The sequence below is a fragment of the Falco biarmicus genome, chromosome 2 (assembly GCF_023638135.1).
Source record: "Falco biarmicus isolate bFalBia1 chromosome 2, bFalBia1.pri, whole genome shotgun sequence".
Lineage (NCBI taxonomy): Eukaryota > Metazoa > Chordata > Aves > Falconiformes > Falconidae > Falco > Falco biarmicus.
Genome location: NC_079289.1, coordinates 63496818 through 63520071, shown reverse-complemented (window position 1 = coordinate 63520071; position 23254 = coordinate 63496818). Strand labels below are relative to the sequence as shown.

General features: G+C 39.8%; 1 protein-coding gene across 1 annotated transcript in view; it reads right to left on the bottom strand.

Moving 5' to 3' along the window:
• The window catches only part of COL4A2 (collagen type IV alpha 2 chain), a 149553-nt gene that overhangs the window by 44126 nt on the left and 82173 nt on the right, over positions 1 to 23254 (bottom strand). The window contains exons 5-13 of the mRNA XM_056327320.1: positions 9053 to 9187; positions 8926 to 8970; positions 6708 to 6824; positions 5938 to 6009; positions 4393 to 4428; positions 4236 to 4298; positions 1926 to 1961; positions 1215 to 1256; positions 620 to 694 (exon numbers count right to left, since the gene is read on the bottom strand). Coding sequence (XP_056183295.1) covers positions 620 to 694; positions 1215 to 1256; positions 1926 to 1961; positions 4236 to 4298; positions 4393 to 4428; positions 5938 to 6009; positions 6708 to 6824; positions 8926 to 8970; positions 9053 to 9187 — 621 coding nt within the window. The remainder of the gene's footprint in view (positions 1 to 619; positions 695 to 1214; positions 1257 to 1925; positions 1962 to 4235; positions 4299 to 4392; positions 4429 to 5937; positions 6010 to 6707; positions 6825 to 8925; positions 8971 to 9052; positions 9188 to 23254) is intronic.

The window sequence follows — 23254 nt, the reverse complement described above, 5'->3', positions numbered from 1 at the left end:
ACTCCAAATGTGTGATGAAAAACTACTGGCTTGGAGGTTGGTGTCTAATACAGAATATACACGTATGGGGTATGAGTACCTCTGCTCCCAGCAAGAAGCAACAGATGAGAATAAACTGCATCTTGCTGTTGAAGATTTCTTCAGTATGTATGAACAAGGCTTAATTGTAAATATACAGATATCTGCACTACATAGATAAGTTATATAAACAAACACAGTAATTCAGATAGCTTCCCTAAAGATATGATTCTTTTACAGGAAGAAAATGTCACTCACTATTATGAAAAATAAGATATTGTACGATTTCTCATCAGGTATTTCTGCTTGTAAAATGAGATGATGTGAGTGATGGCCAGTAGTTGCATACTTAAACAAAAAGAACAAGTCTGCCTAAGACACCTCGAATCTGTGAGAAGTGCTTTCTGAATGATTTTAGCCATCATATTCTCAGTAAGTACTTCATGATACAAGCTATGGGAAAGCAGCAGATTTCTATTTTGCTATATTAAAGCCTTCTAAGTACTATAGGTAAAAGCACATCACATTTGTACAATATTTTAGTTTTGGTACTGCAGAGCTCTTAGTTCCTTGTGTATTTGGCAAAATACACTGTAGTTACCTTGTGTTTGTCAGAGGGGACACCCATCAGTTCTCTTGTAGGAAGGCCAGGTGGACCTGGAGGACCTGGGGGGCCCTGTAGGAAAAGCATAAGGGTACGTTTACCAACAGTTATAATACTTTGTCAAGCTGTTCATCAGCACAGGGTCTAAGGAACTGCAACAAAAGGAGCAAGGTAGATTTGCCCCTGGTAGGAGTATGGTTCTAAATTTCTGAATAAATTGATGGCAAGATAAATTTATTTTGTGCTGGGGTTAACATATAGCAATACTTCCTCTTGCCCTATGTTTCCAGCATGATGGTAAAGATTATTGCTTTATATAAAGTGATCTGGCTCTACAAGTATCAGAAGTGTTACCTCTGTGTTGGTGTAAATGAGTGCAACAGCTAGACCCAGACATGTACAACTTAGTTCAGCTATGACATTCCTTAGGGAGATTATAATTACTTTCAAAGCTATACTTGTTTGTTTTTCTCTTATAATTACATAATACAATTGCAAATTGAGACAGTGTATAAAACAGGTTCCTTTATAAATAGCAAATAACATCAACCTGTCCTTTAGTAGTGATATTAATTCATTAGTTTTCATTTACCTGTTCGCCTTTTTCTCCAAAGAAACCAAGGCCCCTGTTGCCCTGCAAAAACAGTAGGTCAAGATTTACTAAGTGTATGACTCAGTTCTCTAATTTAAAATTCAAATTTAAACATGCTTAAAGGCCTTTTGAGGCTTACAAGGCTGTAGGACACCACGGAAGGACTGCAATCAAATAGTAGTCTAAGTTTACGTCTAAGTATTTTTATAGATTTAAAAGTACTTTTATAGATCTAAACACTCAGAAAGACAACTTTAACTAAAATCTCGTGCTACCAGTGCTTGTTACAACAGACTTTGAGTCATTCACTGAGTAACACTTTAAAAAGATCAAGCATTTCTTTTGCAAGGTTTTTAATAGCACTGGATGTTAAATAAAAATACCTAAGTGGGCTGGAACAATGAACTCATGTACTTTTTCCGCTAGAGACGTAATTGTACCTTGTAAAGACTGCAAGGATTCTCTGTTCATAGGAAACTACTGTGACTACAGTAGCAAATTAAATCTGGTTCTAGAACTGGTTTAATCTTTTCAGGATAGGTGATCCCAGTGTAAGATTAACTTCTTGTGGTATGCAGCCAAAAGAGAAGGTCTTGTGCTACACAGCCTTTGGTGCAGCCTGTAGTTCTTTATTTTACTGCCTTCAAGTGGGTCTCGGATAAACCTCAGCGACACAAAATTGACATAAACAACTCTGACACATAGACTTACTTGTGGTCCTAGTGGTCCTGGGGGCCCTGGTGGTCCCTGGGGAAACACAACAGGGGAGAGCAAGTTACTCATTGCTTTCTAATCAATGCATGCAGGAGGTCAGTTACTTTATGTCTGAAATACAAGTAGATATTTAGAAGGTTGTGTATTCCTCAGCATTCGATGTGCTATCCTCACTGTATTAGCTGTGCTTACTGTTTTGAAAAACACCCTCCTCAGTCACACAGTAATCTTTCCTGACAGAATAACAGTCTTCCAGCTTAGACCTAGTGTAATCCTGTTTTTATTTCAAGTAATAAGAACTTGTACTTTTGGATCCTGAGTAACATTTTAAGCTCAAACCTAAAGCTAAGCACATCTCTAAGCTACACGGGACTGGTGTTTCGGTACTGCATCTGTCTGTAAAGGGAGTTGAACTACCACATGCATCTCAGATTACCTGTTTGGTATTGTACAGAACGAGATCAAAGGAAGATGGTGGGAAATGAAACTATAACAAGAAAAAAAGCTACCTGAGTCTTACAAGAATAGCACTAGGAAAGCCATGAACTGTAGAGACAACCTGCCTTGCTTCAGTCAGCTATGGCAGTTAACAGGCCCCAAAGGGCTCTACATTTAAAAACTCTGTCAAATGTGGGAAAGGTGGGGTGAGTAAGAAGCATGAGCTGTTCAGAGAAGAAGATGGTGAACAAGAGGGATAGAAAAGAGAGAGCGTTGCAGATGGAACTGTCCACCTACTGAGCACTGAAGGGGATGTAACTGGGTTATGCAAAAACAAGCCTAACCTGCTAGGAAAAGATAGTAACGTTCTGGTGAGACCTGAAATTGTTAGGCATCTCTGCCTTGCTACGTACCCTTGTGTGCAGGAACAACAGACTTGTTTTGAAAAAATTACTTTTGAATCAGTTTTCGTTAGTCAAGTAGTCTGTGAGCCATTGCCTAATCTACTGGGCAGATGCACTGTGCAGGGCATCCCACTGCCTGGAGGCCCTGCAGGGACTTGGGGGACCTGTGCTTGCCTTCATGCAGTATCTAGAACTTAGAGAAGAGGAATAATGTAAACTCCGACCTGGGAAATGCTCCCTGGTCCCTCTCACAGGTGAGTCACAGCTTTAGAGACAGTAAATATAGTATTTTGTTAAGAGCTGGAGATGGTGGGGATCCATCTACTCTGGAAGACTGTTCAAAAGAGATGTTGCCAAGATGGAAACCAGAGGGATGTAATCGTGGGGTTCAGAAAACGTATGGTTCATAGCACTCCTAATATCCAAGACAGAGTACTGGTAATATAAGTCACTGCAGGCTGGGCTCCTGCGTGAAGCTTATGAACTTTGTGGATTCACTCTAGAGGAACAGTAAGTAAAGGACTTCAGAAGGACCAGAGGCAAAAGATAAGGTGCAGCTTACTCCAGATGATAAAACAGGCCACTACAGAAAACAGACTTTGGAAAATCTGTGGATTTAGTACTAGAAATGCTTTCATTTTTTTTTGGAGGTGGGTGTCCCTCAAAGCAGCTGTGGAGGCTGCATATAAGAAGCCCTGAATTATTTTTTTTTTCCCCTCAAATCAGTGATGCAGAGCAGGTCTGAAGTGAATCTTGACAAAACAAACAAAAAAGCAGATGCTACATATTTGTCTTACAGGCAAATAAAACATGCCTAAAGACAATGAAATATGTTGAATTTGAATATCTGCTTTTTGACCCATAGAACTATAACCATGGTAATAAGAAACGTAGAAAATGGTATCTGGAGAGAACACAATCTTCCCAAAGAACTATTCAGCAAGAGTTGTCAATGTCAATGCTGTAAATGTTGATTTTGGAAAAAAATTACTGAAAAATGGTTTAAAAATAAAGTTGTATTCTAAATACTAATGAAGAATGTTATCTATTCAATCTCCTGTGGGAAGTGCGGAAAGCTAATATACACATCCTTTATAAGCTGAAAAGATAACATAATTAGGTCCTGATATCTTTGATAACTCAGTGTAGGGGGTTGTAGAGTGGATAGCACTGAATAATCTTTACAAACAAGACTCTCTTGAGGAGGTTAATGAAATACATTATAAATCAAAAGCCTCTGGCAACACAGGGTGAAAGAAACTATGGCTCTTTGCAACAGTCATCCCTGTAGAATCAGTGTCTCACAGTGCTTTTTAGAAGGTTTTGCATCCAAGGACACCTACGTGCTATTTCTAACCTGTTTTTTCTATGCATTTGATAGGTTGCAATCCAACATAATGGAACCTGCTAAGATAATTCTTCTGTTAGGTTAATTTTCTACAGAACGTATTTTAAATATACTTACTGGTCTTCCTCGCTCTCCTCTTGGACCAGCAGGACCTTGAATACCCAGCGTACCTGGAGGTCCCTTTAAAAAAAAATAAAAATCCAACCATCAATTAATGTTGTTCTGGTATCAGTTACTATGGATATTTTATCACATTCACTGTAATACTACTTACTGGAAAACCATTGAACCCTCGATCACCAGGTTCCCCCTAAAAACCAAAGAAGTAAAAAATCCAATAAATACTATATACATAACTGAATAAAGTCTTTCTCTCACTATTTTTTTTCTCATTCCAAAAATAAATCATAGCATACAGTGCTACAGAAACCCTTACATACAGATGCATTCAATAGAGGTGTTGAGATAACCAAATGTGGACCACCATGGATTTTGTACTTTCTATGTCTAGCGTAGTTGCATGCAGTACAGTGGGAGGGTACAAAGTTGGCCAGGGAAGTTAGGGATCCAAGTTACAATGGACAACAGACCATGTTTAATTCTTTTTTGAAAATTTGTATCTAACCAGTGGATTAATTAGGGCTATAACCTTAGCTGAAATGTACAAGCTTATTTTTCATGAGTTGCATGGGAATTACCAAATGATTTTGATTCTCTTCTGAGTCACTAAAAGCATTTGGAACATACTGTTTTCAGTGACCACATATTTTAACTGCAGTACATGTTGAAATGTTTTTGGAAATTGGATCCAAAAATGTTCTAGCGCAAAGACCTTCCAATACCCATAAATAATGTGGTACTCAGTCCAGACACCTTCAATCATTTTGAATAGCATCCTATCTATCTAGTTAATTTGCATTTCTTTAACAGAATAATTTGTGGAACCAAGTACTTTCTGAAATGAATAGAGGTGTCAGTATCCATCCTTGGCCACAATATACTTGAGCAATTCTTAATCATTACTTAATCATCCCTAAATTATTCCTAATTACTAACAAGTGCAGATTTAAAGTTTCTGAAAGGAAAAGGCAACTTACAAATATGCCAACAGAAAAACCTATTTTGGTGCTCGTCACTGGCACAAAATATACATAAACAATGTCAGCAGTTCCTTCTGTGCTGAGTACAGCTCAGATGAAGCATTGTACATAATTTTCTCACAGTTTATACTCCAACAGCATATGTAACCCCTTATCTTCATCTGATACCTTCAAATTATACAAGACTACATATACAAGAAAAAGCTACAAGTAATTACAAAACAAGTTTTAAAGATTACAGTAAAAGCACCCATAGGAATACTTGGCGTTTACTAAATAACTAAACAATATATTGATGCATATTTTATCCAAAGTCAACCAAACTCCTGCATGAGAATTATACATAAAGGATGCTAATAGTAAACAGAATCATTCAATGGACAAAACTATGGCAAAGGAATGATTTTGTTGTGCATGATACAAAGGTAGTCATCGAATAAAAGAGTAATACTTGAACTACAACAGGTCCAGTGCCTCTGCAATCCACCTATAGACTGGAATTCCTTGCAAATAACTGTGTGGAGATTTATTCCCCCCTGGATATCAGATAGTCTTTGCTGTAACCAGAGAAATCAGAAACTGCCTTGCAAAGTCTATAGACAGAATCGAAGTGGGCCTCTTGGAAGGTGCCCATCAAAGTGTAAGAAAAATTAACTCTCCGTCATCTGCTTGTAAAACTGTACTGAGCATGAATAACTCACAGGAGTTAAGAGACGTACCCTGTATCGGCTTATGATGTCCGGTGGCAGTATATAGGGCTCCCCCTTCTGTCCCTTTGGCCCTTGGACTCCCTGGAGGTGACCAAAAAATAGTAAAGTAAGCTTTGATATCATATATGTTAATACATACACGGCTAAGAGTAATGAGAAGTATTGGTTGGGGTTTTCATACTGCTGTTTAGGGGCTGACACTATGCCTAGCTTTGAAAATTAATGGTTTAAAAACAAAGTGTAAACCCTCACAGTACATAGCAGAATGAATTTTGGATTCCGGGGGAAGAACCCCCCATTACATGGGAGCGGTATTACTGGGTAGCACCTCCTAGCCAGAGCTGCAGCTGCAGCTCTCCAGGGCTGACGTGCCGTGGGAAATCATGGAGACCCATTGCTCACCTCAGCATCATCTTACGTATTGCGCCATGGAAAGCCAATACTTTGGCCATGGGGCAGGGAAGGAGAAGGTTACTTTCATCAGAAATTGTGAGTTTAATATTATTTTATCACTACTGGATAAAACTATACTGGTTTTCCTGAAGTAATCTCTCTGCAAGATCTATGTGGCATGTACAGCTCTGGTCAGAGCTCGCAGCCCCAGCTGCAGTTTAATAAGCAAGCAGAGTGCAGTGCGTCCATGATAAGTCCGCACAGATGCTCTGCTGGGCCAAAAGGGAGCTCCATTAAGAGACGGCCCATTCTCTTCCAACACACATGTGAATGAAACTCAGTTCAGCAATGATCTTAGCTTCAGGTACTTGCTGCCAGCTACTTACAATGGTACCAGGGAAACCAGAGACTCCGGGAATTCCTGGGTCACCAGGATCACCTACTGTCCCATTACAGCCGTCATGACCCGGTTTCCCCCTTGATCCTGGCTGCCCTGGATGACCCTGTTGAAGAAAAAAAAAAAAGTGTTTATCTATCCATCTGTTTCTAGTTTTCCTTTTCCTGTAGTCACACAGTATTTAGACATTCTCACATTAAGCCCAAGGCTTGGATCCATGGGAAACTATGATTTTCAAAGACAGAAACAGACAGTGCCTTTTTTTAATATAGCTGCAGCTTGAACCAGATGCCCCAGACAGCATGAAAAAATGAGTAGTGAAGGACCTTTCAGAAAGGGTAAGAAAGCTATCTTCAATGCAGGCTCTGTTAAGCAGAGAACTAAGCCAGATGATGCTGCTGTGCAGGGAGCCACCAAGAACTGGGATTGTTAAGCATTTCAGTGCTTCACACTGGAAGAGTGGGAATAAAGGTTCCTCACTGGCTTTGAACAGCTTCCAAGCTGGGAAAAAAGTCAGAGATGCTTTAGGAACTAGGTTGAGTGCCGTGATGAGGCTGTAAGTACAGAAGAAAACAGCATGGCTCAAAGCAAGGGAGCCAGGGCACTGCAGAACCTCCAGACAGAGCCTCCCATCTCAAACTGGATTTCCATTGCTGTACCTACATTCACCTTAATTGCTGATGCTTTTGGTTTGCACTGAGGCTGATGAGAAGCAAATCTGCCTTTGAGCAGCTCTTTCTTCCCGGGGACTCAGTCAGAAAAACCAGAAACTAACATAAAACATTTCTCCCTTCTCCTCTGTCTAGAGCAAGAGTTTTCTCTTTGCTTCTGCTCTCTTGCTTAGGAGAAAAAGAAATCTGTTCGGTTCCCTATGTAGCTCCATCAGGTACTAGTATTAGACACCCCAGAAGAGATCCAGGCTTGCCACCATCCTCTCTTGGCTTTCAGCCCACATCCTAGCACTGTGCCATTACAGTCTGCACACGCGCCTATTTACTTGCCTTCCGATGGTCAGCGCTAAGCCGCGGCCTCAGAAAACTGGTTGGAGAATGTAAGCGAGTGGGAAAGGCAAGGGACCTTGAGGACAGGACACAATGAGCATGCAGGTTCAAGTACTGTCTGAAGGTATTTATCCCTCACAGTGCAATGTGGCGAGTTTGGGAAGGCAGGGCTAAAAAAGAAAACTTCCTCAGATGAGAGAAGCAGTCCAGCTATAGCAACGCTGAGCTTCACAGGGCAGCGATTTACTCTCCTTCCTCGGATGTTAGAGTCCTCAGAACAAACAGTATGACGTGGTGAGACGAACAAGGTCCTTGGCTTCAGAAGGGTTAATAGGAATGGGAAAGAGGGTCTTTTCCTTTTCCTTTAAGAGTGAGAAAGAGGGAGAGGGGGAAGATTGTTAGAGAGAAAGCCCTGAAACTCGATAGGGAACTCTTCTGGAAACAAAAAAGGGTGAAAGCAGAGTGGATGTGGATGCGTGGGCTGCAGAGTGGGGCCCCGGTGTCAGGGAGCACTACAAAGGAAACCCAAGCCTGGGAACTCTGTCCAGGGATTCCAGTGACTCAGATTTCTTTGTTATTTTATGACACAAGATGTAAAGAAGTGTAAGCTGGGAAAATACTGTGCTGTGAACTTTACCCAGTTTTCCTCTTTGAATGTTTCAGTTTCATGGACCTGGTCACTTTGTTCAAAGTTTGACCCTGTTTAGTGTTCAGTTTTTTAAGACTATCTCAGCATGCCATATGAGCTATAAAGCAAATAACAGTGGTTAGTAGTCTTAAAATTATTGGTCTTTCTACGTGCTTTGCAACTCTGAAATAATTACGGAACGACCCACTGGTATCCTTCATCACAAGCTTAAGAGATGTGAAGGGCTTATCTCACAGCTCTTTCCTACAAAAGAGCATACTTAGCTGGGTAACCTCCAGGGACACAGGAAATTCTGTCCTTTCCTGTCCCCTTTACAAGGGGATTTCTTCACAGGACAAAGCAAATGTACCTTAATTATTTGAAGGAATGAGAGGGAGCACAGTTTCTGCTCTCTTGTGTATCTGCAGTTCCACACACTTCAACAAATGCCCTTAGCTTAAGTGTGTGGCTGGTGCAGAATTTAGCCCAGAGATTTTAATTACAGTACAAAGGCTTTAAACCAGACTGCAATATTTGCAGTTGGTGATTTCTTAAAGATGAGGTAACTGGCTACTTACAGGAATGCCATCTGCCCCGGGGAATCCAGTGACTCCTCTTTGCCCCTAGAATGAAACAGCACAATTAAAACAATGTTCTGCCCAGTATTTTGCTCATTAGCTAAACCATCTGATATTCAAAAGTTACCATTTCTCCTTTGGGTCCACTTATTCCTGGATATCCTCTTTCACCTTTGTGACCTTTGGGACCCTGCACTCCTGGGATCCCCATCAATCCCGGTGGTCCAGTGAACCCCTGTGATCCAAGGAGTCCTGGCTGGCCCTGATAAAAATAATAAAAAAGCATTTATTTAGGAACAGTTGTGATGCACGAAGATGGATTAGTTATCACTGCTGCAATGGAGTCAATCTCTTAAAGAGAAAATAAACACAGAATCTCTTTCCGTTCCAGTAGCCCAGACTCTTTGATGAATGTCATCTGGCAACACCACGCAGGGAAACTCCAGCAACAGTGACCACATTGTGTGTGACAAAATCAATGCATGGAAATTAACACTCAAGTCAACATTCACCACCTGAATATTCATGGCTATTCTATGAAAAAGTGTTCTCTTTGGAATAAGGCTTCTCAAGAGTGATCCTCACTGACCTACAACACAACCGACTACACACCAAGCAAGTAAAATGTGTTTAACTGTGAAATCTGCTTAGTGGCTGTATTACGTACAAATGGAGTCTGATATTTAATGGCAGGAATTTCTGCCTCTTTGAGGTTGATATCTCTATTTAGCAGTGTAGTCTGAAAAATGATTTGGTGTACATGCATCCACACAGGTTGAAGAGTTGAGTGCAGGGCTCGCTTGTCATTCTCCCTTTCAGCACTGGTTTGGCTCTTTCAGGCCACTTCAAACATTGTTAAAAAATTATCCCCTTGTTGACTGCCAACATCACAAGGCTCAACAGGGGAAAAAATGCAATGACACAACGGTGGTTTAAGTAATGGGCTGTGACAGTATGTCTGAGATCTGTGAACCAAAGTATCTGAAAGCCATTCCAGACGTAGTGTCACCAAAGGCACATATGTTTTGCATGCTCTACAGTACTCAGTGCACTAATGACACTAACAGCAAATTGCCACAATCTTTTCTGGAGAAATACCCTTCAGCGGTGCAAAGTACCATTTACCAAGACGTTCTAATTAAGCTGATCCTAATGAAAATATTTTAAAATTGCAATTAAGACTTTTCACAGACCAGTCTGCAACAGCATTGGTTTCTCATGAAATAAGAATTACAGCAAAACATGAGCAAACAGATATTTATACAAATGAGCTGATAAAAAATTAACACCTTGGTTTAGTATAAAATCTTACAGACTCACCTACGCCTGCAAAGAAAGAGCTAGAAGATGAATGCGATCCCTGTCTGAGAAGAAAAATAGTACAACCTCATTTAATGCCATTGAGGTGGGATGAGCAAAGGAGGGCAGCGCAGGGAGCTGAAGAAGTGAACCTGAAGATATCCTAATTTCTTTGTATTCAGGGAGTTGTAGTAAAGATACTGAACAACGCCTTATTGATATTAGGCAAAATTTATTTTATTCTCATATTGAAGGATAGGCCCATTTGTGACACACTTTCAAAACTTCATTGTCAACAATCTATCTATAATTAACATTTATCTATGCTACAGTTGTCTTGACAAACCTGAAAACAAACATCATGACTGAAACACAGCTTACTTCTAGTTCTAAAAAAAAATCAATTTTCCACACTGCTTTTGCGGAAAATGGCTGTCACAGCAGTTGGAGTAGTTTTTATGTTTTAAGTCTTACTGTATTATATCCAGTGAGTCCATACTGAGCAGCTGAAATAGCCAGAGTACAAAACAGTGCAATTTTTTTCTTGGAAGAAGACTAGGAATGGGCCAGTATGACAAATGAATTACAGGTTGTTTCTCAGGACAGGTGACCAGGATGGAACTCTCACAGTATGGATCTCTTTCTATATTGTTATTATTAATTTGACGAAATGTGGTTTAGTAGCGTTGCCAAAGAGCACCATGGATTTAAGTATTTGAGCTGTCAGTGTGAGAAGAGAATCTCTCCTCTGCTTACAACTAAGCCCAACTTTATATAGCATCCCTACTTCTAAACCAAGACTATTCATGTGGATTATTAGGTGCTAGCAGGCCAGGTCTTTTCAAGTTAACAAACTGAGAAGTAACAAAGGTTATATGAATGCACATAAAATATAATTTGTGCTGGCAGGAGGCATACACATCTTAACAAGCAGCTGCTCATTTCCTTATGCCAGCCACAGCTGGCTGTTACAAAGGCATCTTTCTCCACATTCGTAGGTTTCATATTTTGAAAAATCAGTGAATCTCTAAAAGTTATGCTATGAGGTGCAGACCCTCGCCTAAGCAGATTCACAGTAAACATATTTTCTTAGTTACCTGACTCAAAGAGGAAAGGTGCTGATTAGAAGCGCTAGAATAATGACTTAAATCTGAACCAATATTCATCACTGTGAGCTCCAAGATCAGGAAGAAGTCTTTTCTGATGTCACTTTTTCTTGATTTATCTTACCTACTATGCCTCAGAATTTAAGTATAAAGAAATTAAGCGTACAAAGGAACATACACCATGAAACTGCCTTTTAAGGGAAATAATAGATATTTCATTCATTAAAAAAAAATGCAGTTTGTACTCTTTATTGTTTTTTGTAAAGCTGTACCAATTCTTATGAAAATATCGATCTAAAATATTTCCAACTTATAAAGCCTTAAAATTTAATTAAATACTTAAGTTAGTTTGTTCTTCCCCATACACACAAATCTGGAAAGGAACCTTTAAAAAGGATGAAAACATATCTCATACACCTGCAAAGAACACAAATTATGCAAATTCAACTGTAGAGATTTGAGTTGGATCCAGTTTCAATTTAATTTTGAGAAATTCCGAATACAAATGTTTCCGTTACTTCCACAAAGAAAGGCAAACATGGATTCCGTACACTGAAAATGCTGCTTCATTTCTGAAGTACCTGAAAAGCCACAAGAAATCAAATAAATTCCAAAAGCTACTCATCCACCTGAGATATGCAAATCATCTCTTCAGTGCCCATCTATACCCCTCCTGTGGGCAGCAGGCTGCAGGCAAAACACATGTAAAACACTTAATTGTAACTTCTGATAAAATGCTGGTTATGTTCAGAACTGTTAAATCCGTGCCTGGATTTCTGCAGGGGCCACACAGAGCTGTAAGACATCAAAGGTGCCATTACAGGGAACATGGTTACCTCTAGTTCCTACACCAAACTCCACTCTCCCACTTCCAGTCCCATTTTTCTGTCAGGTGTGGAGGAAGAGGTAAACAAGGAATGGAAAATGAGGAAGAGAGCTGGGCAATGCCAGCGCCCCTTCCTCATGCTTTCCTGGTAAATATCTGACCATTTGTTTGCTGAGAAATAGAGGTTATTTAGTATTATTTCCGACAAGGACAACAGAATTGATCCTTCTAGGACCAGTTTAGCATGAAGCTAGAGTCAGAGCTCGGGAAGTACTTCATATCATGACAATGTTTGTGTAATTCTTCAGCCAATTAGTACCTTAGCTTGTTAACTGAATTAACTTTGTTAACCTTTGTTAACTCAGGCTTGTCAGCTTTTACTCTGTTTTCTTTATGTTAGATCTTTTGTTGAAGATGTCCCTTGTTCATTAGCAAATGACCTAAGAATGTTCTCTCTTTTGCAAAGGTCATCGAGGATATTTAAGCAAAGACAATCAGTTTGAAAGGTTTAGTCAAATAAAGCATGACTCAATTAACAGAGTCCTGAATTCCCCTGTGTGAAACATGCCATGCATGGTACTGCTCTGCTTGAGCTCCTGGAGGGTCAGAAAGCGAAAGCCTAGAAAATTCTCTAAAGATGCAAAATGGTGTCCAGAATAAATTGCCAGGTAAAAAAATCCAAACCCAACGACAACAAAAAGGCAAGCCTAGTGAAACATGCTATCCCTATCTGTTGTATTTTAGACAATTCATCAAGTACTTTCTCTGGTGCCCCCTTTTCTTAAATGATAAAGCAATGCAGAAACGTGCTCTGGCCCACAGTGCTCTCAGGCAGAAGGCTTCCCATTTTGCTGGGGTGAACTGGAACTCTTCTGAATCCAGGACATAGCATGATTACTTGGTGTCACCCACCACTGGATTTACAGGCCAGTCCTAAGAGGCTTACCCAAGCGTGCATGGCATGCTACGGCCAGCACCTCCAAGGGAGCACGCAGAAAGAAAAGGAAAAAGTGGGCTGACGGAGTATTTTGGAGACTAACATGAAGTTTTTTCTTTGTTCTTATACAAAACTTCCACAACTGTTCAGATAAATTACAAGGCGTCCAACGGCAGCATACGTCCTAAACAGGCGTTCCCTGCTTTGCTCTTCCTGCGACTTCAGTTGACTGGAAGAGGTCTCACACAATTCATGTGGCTGGCCCAGCCATGTGCAAAAGTTATTTACAGAGAGAAGCAAAGGTCAGAAATTGAGGAAGCCTGGAGAAAATCTTCCCAGAAAATATTTGCGATGTTGTATATACATTGTTGCTTGTCCAGTGACGTGCATGAAAGAAAGTGCCGTCGGGGCTGTGACTGAATTTAATAACTACATTTTGCAATTAAGTCCCAGTGGACTTAAAAATATTCTGAACAGACTTTTAAATCTGTACTGAATGTTCATGTTCTGCAGCTTGAACTTTAATTTTCAGTTCTTTTAGGATCAGTCAAATGAAAGAGATGTCATGTTGCAATACTTTCTTCCTTCTAATTTACTGCTAAATTTACAGTGTGGAAACAAAACTGGTAGAGGAGGGTAACCTAATTCTGAGAGCAACCAATTGTTTGAGATGCTATACAAATATAGTTACAATAAATGACAGTACCTGCTCCAAAGGTTTTAAAATACAAGAACATCATCATGAATTGCTGAGAAGTCCACCTACCAGCACAGAGCTACAAAGAAAGGAGAAAACTGTTGATTCGCAATACAAGGAGACAGAATCAAAACTACTGCAGAGCTTCACCGTCATTGAGCCCATTTCTCCACATTTCATTACAGACTTCCATTTTGCAACTGCTTCTGGTATACGGAATGTGATGATTCAGTATTCCCCACACGAAAACGATCCTTGTAGGTCATCATTTATTTAATAGTGGACAAGACGAAGGGAGGTTAATTCCCTGACATTTAAAAAGGTCACTGGTGAAAGGACAAGTTCACTTCCTATGGGAAGGGTGATCTGACCGTGACAGACAAGTGGGATCTGGGACTTTTTGTAAGAGAGCTCAGCCTGGAACGGTCCCCGGAAGAACAGATGGGGAAAGGATGTGACAGCAAAGACCTTGATGCAGGACCACTACAGGGAGACCAGCAAGTGGAGCAGAGAGCAACATACCAGGGAATAAAATTAGTTATAAGGAAAATGAGCAACTTCTGAGCTGATTAAAAGTGCTAACCCAGGAAAAAGCACCCCTGCAGGCACACAGGAAAGAAACAGAAAAGTTTTAAAATGTAACGCTGGCAAAATATGGAGAATGGGGGGTGTAAATGTAGGGAATTTTTGAATCTCTCAGGCATCTTCTCTGGAGGTAGGTATAGAAAAGCAATTGTTGAGCCCAACTAAAAAAATGTATGACCTTCGTGCTCCCCCACTGTCCAAAAATATAAACTACAAGGAACAACCTCAAGAACTCTGTTGTGGCGCAGAGTGAGACTGGGATGTGCATACCACTTGGCATTTCTCCCGCAGCATAAATCCAGGAGTTTACAGATTGAACATATTAGAGGGGAATATGTGAGGGAAGGGTTTGGAGTTTCAGCTCCATGCAGTGTAGGCTGTGCCAGAAATACTTGAGGTATGGGCTGCACAGCTTTGAGCTGAGAGGCAGAGCATCCTGCTGCCATAGCTCAACAAGTTCATTTCAAGTCAGCGACTGCTTCTGGTGGCCCCAGGCTGCCCAGCATGGACAGATCTCCAGTGAGCTTGTCTCACAACACCCTCTGACTATTTACAAAACCAATTCCAAAACAAGTTTAAGATCCTGTGGGTCTTAACTGATTATTTTTGCATAATCTTTCTATGGCAGGGATACATGCGTAGTCTTCCTTTCCTGCCAGCCCTACTAAGATGGAATTTTTGTTTACCCACACTTCTCACTGGTTACTGGAATAAACCAAGCTTAAAATCCCTCACTTTCAAAGCTTCACTGGGTACATCTTCAGTCACCGATAAGCACATCTACTATGACACAGAAGACACTGGTACATTTCTATACCATACATCATTTTGCTGTACATTGATAATGTAGTTTGAACAGATCCATCTGCCTCAGCAATTCAGGAGGTCTTTTTTTTTTAGCAAGTTTTAAACATTTTTGTAATTCTACCTGGGAAAAGCAGGTGAAAACAATCTGTGGAATGGTAGAAAATATAAATATATAGAGCAAAACATAGCTAATGCTAGCCACTGGAAATAAAGATTATCTGGGAGAAAATATCCTGCAGTTTCTGCAGGCTTGGTTGTTAAACGTATTAGCAAGTCACTTTATTTCTGTGTCTTCTGCAAGTTACTTTATTTCTGTGTCTTCAGTACTGTAATAATGACTATTTTCTAAAAAATGATTAATCTCAATTTGCAGTGAGCATTCAGAAGCTCCTCACTAGGTGGCACCAGCCATTGCTGCTGCACACAGATCCCACCACCTCAGGTGCACGTTTCCAGCATATGTCATAACCTTCAGGAAATCTGATAAGGAGATCAGGTAGGGTCAAAACACCTTTGTGCAAGGTCTAAGGCAACAAAAGCAGAAGGCTTCCTGCAAAACGTCTGGCAGTGAGACAACTGGGAAAGTGCAGATGAAATGGAATGAAATTCATCATGCAACTGAGCAGCACGGCTTCCTGCAGTGCCTGTGTTTCATTGTTCACTCTTTAATTCATGTAGTATAGGGACTTGGTCTTCTAAGAGGAACGAGAAAGACTTATTATTTCTCCAGTGGACTGCAAAATTTACGTGTAGTATCACAGGCCTGCACTTTCTCAAATTTATGTTCTGAATCTGTATTTTACTGCAGGGCTGGCATTAGCTTCTGCCACCACATGGTTACCAGTGCTAGGAAAGGATGGACTTCTGTGATCTAAATTGAATATTGATAAGCAAATGATGCAAAACTTTCTCAAGTGCCTTAAGCTATGGTATTCAATTCTTAAACACAGAGTAGCACTGAAAGAGTCATCAGGCTTTTAAAAAAAGTACATAGCTAATGGTTATTTCTATTTTTAATTTATCTTTTGCTACTTCAGAGAAGGCTATTTAGCTGAGTTTCACATTCCAGCTTGTTTTCTCAGAAAAAAAAAAAACCCTTTCCTTCTCATTTGTTAAAAGGCTTTTTTTATTTATATCAAAAAGTAAACAAAAAATTATAGAATTCACTTAAAGTTAAAAATAACTAAAAAAATGAGGCTAGTTCAGCCTAGTGGCACGGTAACAATTTGCTGCTCTTTCAACTACACTGTCTGAACATGCGGCATTTTCTCTCAGGACAGCAGTGACCAAATGACATTAACATTAATTCCAAAGCAGTGATTCAGATTGCACACTTTTATTTTTTTTTAATTAAGGAAGGAATAAACATTAAATCTTCATAAAAAAAGAACTATGAAAGGGTTCTCTTTACCAGAAGCCACAGTCCTTTTCTGTAGTCAGTAAATGAAATAATTTTGTACTGTTTTCTGTTCCCACAGTTTGATCTAATTTGTGATCTTCCAGAAAGTTGCTATGTCACCCAAGAAGATAAAACATGTGTAAAAGAAAATACATGCTGGAATGTAGGTCAAGCACTAAAAAGAACCAGTTAAAAGTATCTTCACAACACAAAATACATAAGAATTTATGTCAGAAAAGCTTTCTGTGCTTTGCAGAGCTGCTGTAGAAAGAACGATACTGGGACCACAGCAACAGTCTTTCAAAGAAAAACATCCAAAACGGCAAGTCTAGACAAAACCTCACAAGGATTTCCATACTAAGTCTTTAAAGGTTATTGCGTAGAGGAAAGGAGATGAGGAAGGAGGAGAAGATGTGGGAAGGAAGTGGTGGGCAGAGGGAAGGGTGGTTTTGTTTGCAGGCTCAGTAAGGGAAGAGCTCTGAAACTTCAAAGCAGCATCTCTGCTGAAGTATGTCTGCACAGACAAATTGGGAAATTTGGGATTAGAGTTAAGACATATATTAGCAACTATATCTATCTAGTAAGCATGCTTTACTGAATTAGGTAGTAGAACTTGTAATGACTTGAAAGGCATGAAATTTATTTTAAGGGTTGTATTTATTGAACAGATGTAGACATTTATCTACATGCCATGTAGTCATGCAAAGCTCCTAAGTGGTGAGAGTGATACCTTATGGCGTGATACATCCTAATGCAGATATTAACAAATCTGCATTAACAAATGAACAGGGTCAAACAAATGAACCCTGAATGTACCCATTTTTCTGCCCATTCCTGCTTACAAAAGGAGTTTAGGTCCCTAGCTCAAATGTTGGAACTCCACATCTCCATTTTCTAAACTGTGCAAGAAGGCAATATCCCAAAAGATCAAGTCTTTGTAGTTAGGATTTAGCAGTTAGGATCAAGATTCCAATAAATGTGAGCATGAGAATTATGCTGCATGAAAAAGGTGCTGGATATAAATGCAATAAATGTACTAAACTTGGCAGTCAGTATATGCCAGCACCATTGCTACTGGTGGTGCAAACCAGTAGGATTTTCTTGGGAGTTAGAAATGTTTCAGTGTAAGAAAATGATCAGATGATAATGTTGTGTGCTCAAAAGCATATCCATTTATTCCAAGTATAACATCTGGCCCCAACCTTGCTTCCATTTTTTGTTACTCAGATACATGTTTCGTTTAGGCTGGTAGGAGCCACATAAATACCAAGACTTCTGTAGAGCTTCAAGACTTCTATATAGCTTCTTGCTCAGTTTCTATCATCTTTATTTAGGGCATAACAAAATCTCTGCTTAGACTGGGCTCTGCTAAAATTCTGGTATGGGGCTCTGGTAGGACGTAAGGGGATCATGGGGAAAGCTTCCTATCTCAGAAACCTGCAGAGCTGGGGCTGGCCTGACGCTGTGCAGCCTCAACAGATGCTTTGGGTTAGTGCGAGAGCGGATGTGCGATTAATGGAGCAACTCACTTTATGTTGGTTAAACCAACCTAAAAGAACTATAAAACCAGAAAAAACCTACTGATATTGACATGTCAATATTGTCTCTCTGACTTGCAACTACGTACTTTCAGAAAGAGTTAACTAAAATAACTTTGAGATGATACCTTGAATCAACTTGAAGTTGAGATCATGAACTAATGATGTTTTATAGACCACTAAAATGACATTGATTTATCCTAGCAAAACTTTAATTGCTATTTAATTAACTGGAGAAGATTAGTTTGATAGCTGACCAAAAATTCAACAGAGAGGAAAATCGTCTTGCCAAATTTGCTCTTACAGCAGACAAATACCAAGATGATGGGTGTGGAGCAGGAGGAAGCAGGGAACTCCCAGTTAGTCAGTGACAGTTGCTGTATCATGCCCAGTGTAAAAGGGCAGACTTTGGTCATGGTACCTAATAAACATCTGACTGAGCATTTCGAGGGACAGTGAATGCCTCGCACGTTTTTAGTGTGTGTGTTTTCAGAACAGAAGAAAATTCTATTCAATCAACATGGGTTTTGACAGGATTAAATAAGCCAGACACTTTCCAGGGCAGCATACAATGCAGTGCAATCATAATCTGCTAGTATCTACACCAAAATGTATTTCTTTTTCATTCTTTCCATTCATTCCATTCATTTTGTTATCATCACGCTATTAAGATCAACTGCTTTTCATGACTTTTTAAAAATCACAGTTCACACAAAATGCTAACAACTTGCATAACAGTGGGTCGGTGGTTGTAAGGTTGCTGCTTGGCTAGCTTTGCTCCTCAAGGCAAGACAACAACCAGCACCTGCTCGTGTTAGAACATTCAGTCATAGACCCGAAAGCCAATCCGTCAGTCCAATTGCTTTCAAATGGCTTCTGGTAGTGTGTGGGAGTGTTCTCAAGATCCTAAAATTCAGGAAGTTCAACACAGATGTTTTCTGTCAGTAGGCGTTGGAAGCACCAATAGTAACATCTGTTCACTTTTCATATTTGTGAGAACATTTTTTTTCTGTCCAAAACCCAGTCACTGTTGAAATTTCCAAATTGTGCAACTGGCCAAAATGTTAAGCTCATTAGGCTCCATGAGTTTAAGAGTATGTGAAAATTAAAACCCCTGCAGGAGTTCAGTCTATCATATGCCAATTTTTCCATTCTGTGCCCCTCTTCTGTTTAAACAAAAGTATAATTATTTTTGTGGTGGGAACAGCTATCAGAACTGACTTGATAATGCAAATCTAAGTTACTACTGGATGTTTAAACTGTAGAAATAATTTAATTCTCTTACAGAGGCTGTGACTTTTTTAGTGAGTTGTATACTGAAATATGCTCTCTAGAGCTCAGCATACACGCTCTAGAAACATGTACAAGGGACTTGGTGCAGACCTTAAAAACCCTCCCAGTCCGGTCATGGGAATTTACAGTTTGGGACGATCTCCGAGTTCCCAGCAAGGCCAGATGATTGGCTCTGAACCGCCAGGAAGGATGGGGGGCTTTAAGGCAGATGTGTGCAGCAATATGAAGAATCATTGTTGATGTGGAATAAGACACATTTTTTTTCTCCTAATGCTTCTGGACAGATGGGTCTCAAGAGCAGCAGGGTGCTGTGAGATCATCTGAATGGAGTTTGCACAGTTGTTTTCTCCACATGACTTGCTAATCTTGCTGTTAGTATCAATGCGGATGCTCTAGACATTTCAGCAGCCAGGACTCTGCTGAAGCCTGTTGTTGAGTCAGCTTATACTGAAGCTGAATGAACTCTTATGCCTTCCAGTGGATGTGGCTTGTTAACATCACAAATACTCTAATGCAATCACTTCGATGGTCTTTAAACTGAGCCTGGCTTCGTGTTGGGTTTGGCTCCAAAAACAACAAATAGTCTAAGTAATCTATGAGAAGCCTTGCCATCTTCAGGTAGTAAATAGAAATACTAAAAGCTGTAAGAAATTGTCTTTTATATAATACAATTAAGTTACCTGTCTATCATATACACAGATTCACAGAAGATTTTTGTAAGTTGATGGTAGTCGGTGAAGCTGAATGATCTAGGGAATTTCTGTGATCCCACACAAGTTTGGGGTTTTTCCTTGAAATCAGGAAAGAGTAAAAACATTTTCTTTTCAGTCATGAAGGCAATAGTTGTAATCATACACCTGAAAAAATATACTCTCTCTGTTGAATGTAACTTGTGATAACAGTCCTGAAGAGGGTCAAGAGTGGAGTATAAACTTGAACAGGAAGGTATAGCTCTCCAGATCCATTAAGAAAGATCTAGTTTTTCTATTACATTTAGTTTGAGATAGCAATAACGGGGGCCAAGAGTGCCCACACATCTTCTGCAGATTCCAAAATCTCATCACTCATGGGAAAGGATGTTCTGGAGAACATCAGCAGCAGACAGTTCCACAGCTGCTCAAGGAGAATGCCTATTTATCATTTCAAATGTTGATTTCAAAAGCTACTGGTAATTTTTTAACCATTTATTGTAGGCAGTGTGGGCTACGCAGCTGCTTCAGCAAAGGATTGGGATGAAATCAGACAAACCAATCTGTTTGATCCTTTACTCCTTTTCTTTCTGCAGATACTGGGGGAGCAAAGATACTATAAACTGTAATGGCAAGTTGCTTTTACCTGAAAGACATTAGTTTGACAGGCCCTGGAGAAAATTAGTGTTGTTCTCTGCTAGTAAATGCAGGTAATATAAATGAAAAGAGAAGCCTTCCAGACAAGGAGAAACAGCAGAAGCAGCCTTCCTGTTCTATGGGAATACCAGAGAGATTGCTAAAGAATTTGTCATGACTACTTATCCGGGTCCCATCACCAGGAACTGGTTTCAGGCTTCAGCTTGAGGAGAGCACCTTCAGCATTTCAGATTCTGATTGCGGAATGAGTCCAAGCTATGTTAAACTAGTGCCGCCTTGGCTAAAACATGGTCTGCTTGCGGTGTTAGTTGTGTTGAAGAAATCAGTGCTGTGCAGTGATGTGCTGTCTTCATGAACTTATGGCAATCTACTTGCAGGGATGCTTCCCTCAGCCTAATGGGAGAGGCTGCATTTATTGACAAGGAAATTCGAATTCCAATTCTAAAGGTCAGAATGGTGCCGTTCACACGCTAACCGTGACCCCGAATCTCTGCTAGGATGCTTCACCTGCTTTACCTTGTCTGCTACAGGCAAGGATGAAAGGAAGCAGGAGATAAATTTGAAGCTTCTGATTTCCAAAAAACTAACTAATGCTGGAATGTCTGTATCCTAGATTTAGAGGTCCTGGATCCTCCAGGTACCTGAAATGACTTCAACTGCCACAGGGAGCGTCAGCCTTCTGTACTTTTGACAGAGGCAGTAACAAATGTACTCCATGTTCATGTGGCTCCTCTGAGTTTTTGATCTCCCTCTTCCCCTTTTTCCATGAAAAAAAGTTTCAGTTTTAACTTTCTTAACTTCTGCATCTGGGAGGACTTACAGGTTTTACCTAGCTTCTGAAAAGAACCAGTGCTAGCTCTCCTATGTAAGCTAATGCTTATATTTTTTATTGCTTTTTTTGTCAAGAGGCCAAGGACACTTGTTATATGAAAGCAAACAAACTCTGAGCAATACAGTTATTGAGCACTACAGTGCTCAATACAGACTGTGATAATGTGGATGGCAAAATGAGTCACTACAGCCTGGAGATTGGTAACCCCCAAATTACCTGGACAATAACCTGGACTAACCAGCTATTACCTGCTCTGTCTAACCCTGCTTGAGAAGTGGGGCTGGGCTAGATGATCTCAAAAGGTCCCTTCCAACCTCAACCATTCTGTGATTCGGTGAAATACAGCAATACACCTGATGTTCAAAATCCTCCTTAAAATCCTGCAGTTTAGCTGTTTGCCAGGTCTATTGCTCAGATCTTCTCTGTGATGTCTGCAGAACTTTTCCCTGTCTGTGTACGTATTTATTCTCCCCTTGGTTTGCCATCTTCAGATCCTTGCGTGTCTAACACAAACCATAGAGCACTGTAGTTTCTTTTAAAGATAAGGGCAGGGAGTCACTGACGTGAGGGGGTATACTTCCTTACTGTTAAAACTGATAATTACTATGAACTATTCAGGCAAAGTTAGCATTATTAACAAAAGCCAAGATGCAAGATAATAGCTATCTGCCTGTGGATACAATAGCTGTGTCCTTGTTGCAGACATATTTGTGTATGTGTGAGGTCTCTTGTATCTCTACAGTTTAGATGGGTGCAGTATTTACAAGAAAAGCTAAGCTTCTGGTTCTGCCACGCTTTGATAACCTCAGCTGAAACCTCGCCAGACCTGCCACTCCACTGACTTACTGCTTTATGCAGACCTTGCAGTTCTGAACTACATTGCAAAAGCTGTTAGTTGTTTTCACAGGAAGACATCAGAGAGCACTTCTGAGAAAAAAATTACCTTTTTCGGAACACAGCCTGATATTTCATGACTTTTTGGCACGAGAAGTAACTGAAAGAGAGTGCATCTAAAAGGAGAGATTTGAAGAGTCAGAGAAAGAAAGATGATGGAGACAATTCAGGTTCCTGTGAATATTTTGGAGTTCGGGCTTACTTCTCTTCCTATCTGCCCTGACACCTCCAAACAAGCAAGAAAGCCACAACAGACTTTGGAACACATATATGAAAAGAAGAATATACATGAATTTGTCCAGTAACAAGCACTGTACTAAGAATCAATGAAAAGTTATTTCTAGTTATGCTGGTTGGTTAATGCAACATTAGTTCCATAAATATTAACCCAACTGCAATGAAGAAACCCAGAGACATGCCTATTTGCACATTCTTTTTGGTTTTGATGATTTTATCTACTTTCTACACATATTAGATACCTTGAGAAGATGGAATTCTAAAAGAATATAATTCAGTAACCCCATGGGAATTATGCAAGTCAAGAAGAATTTTAATGAAGCATCACAGAGAAAGCATTTACATTATTAACTATGATAGACTGTGGACAGAAAAAAAAATCAAAACTATTTCCTTTCAGCATTCAATAAAACTATTTTATTCTGAAGACAAATATGATTTATTACAATTTTCCAATTAATTTTAGTTATTTATAAAGGCCTGTCTAGACACTGAAATACGGATGTCTTAGATTTCAAATTATCACAGACATT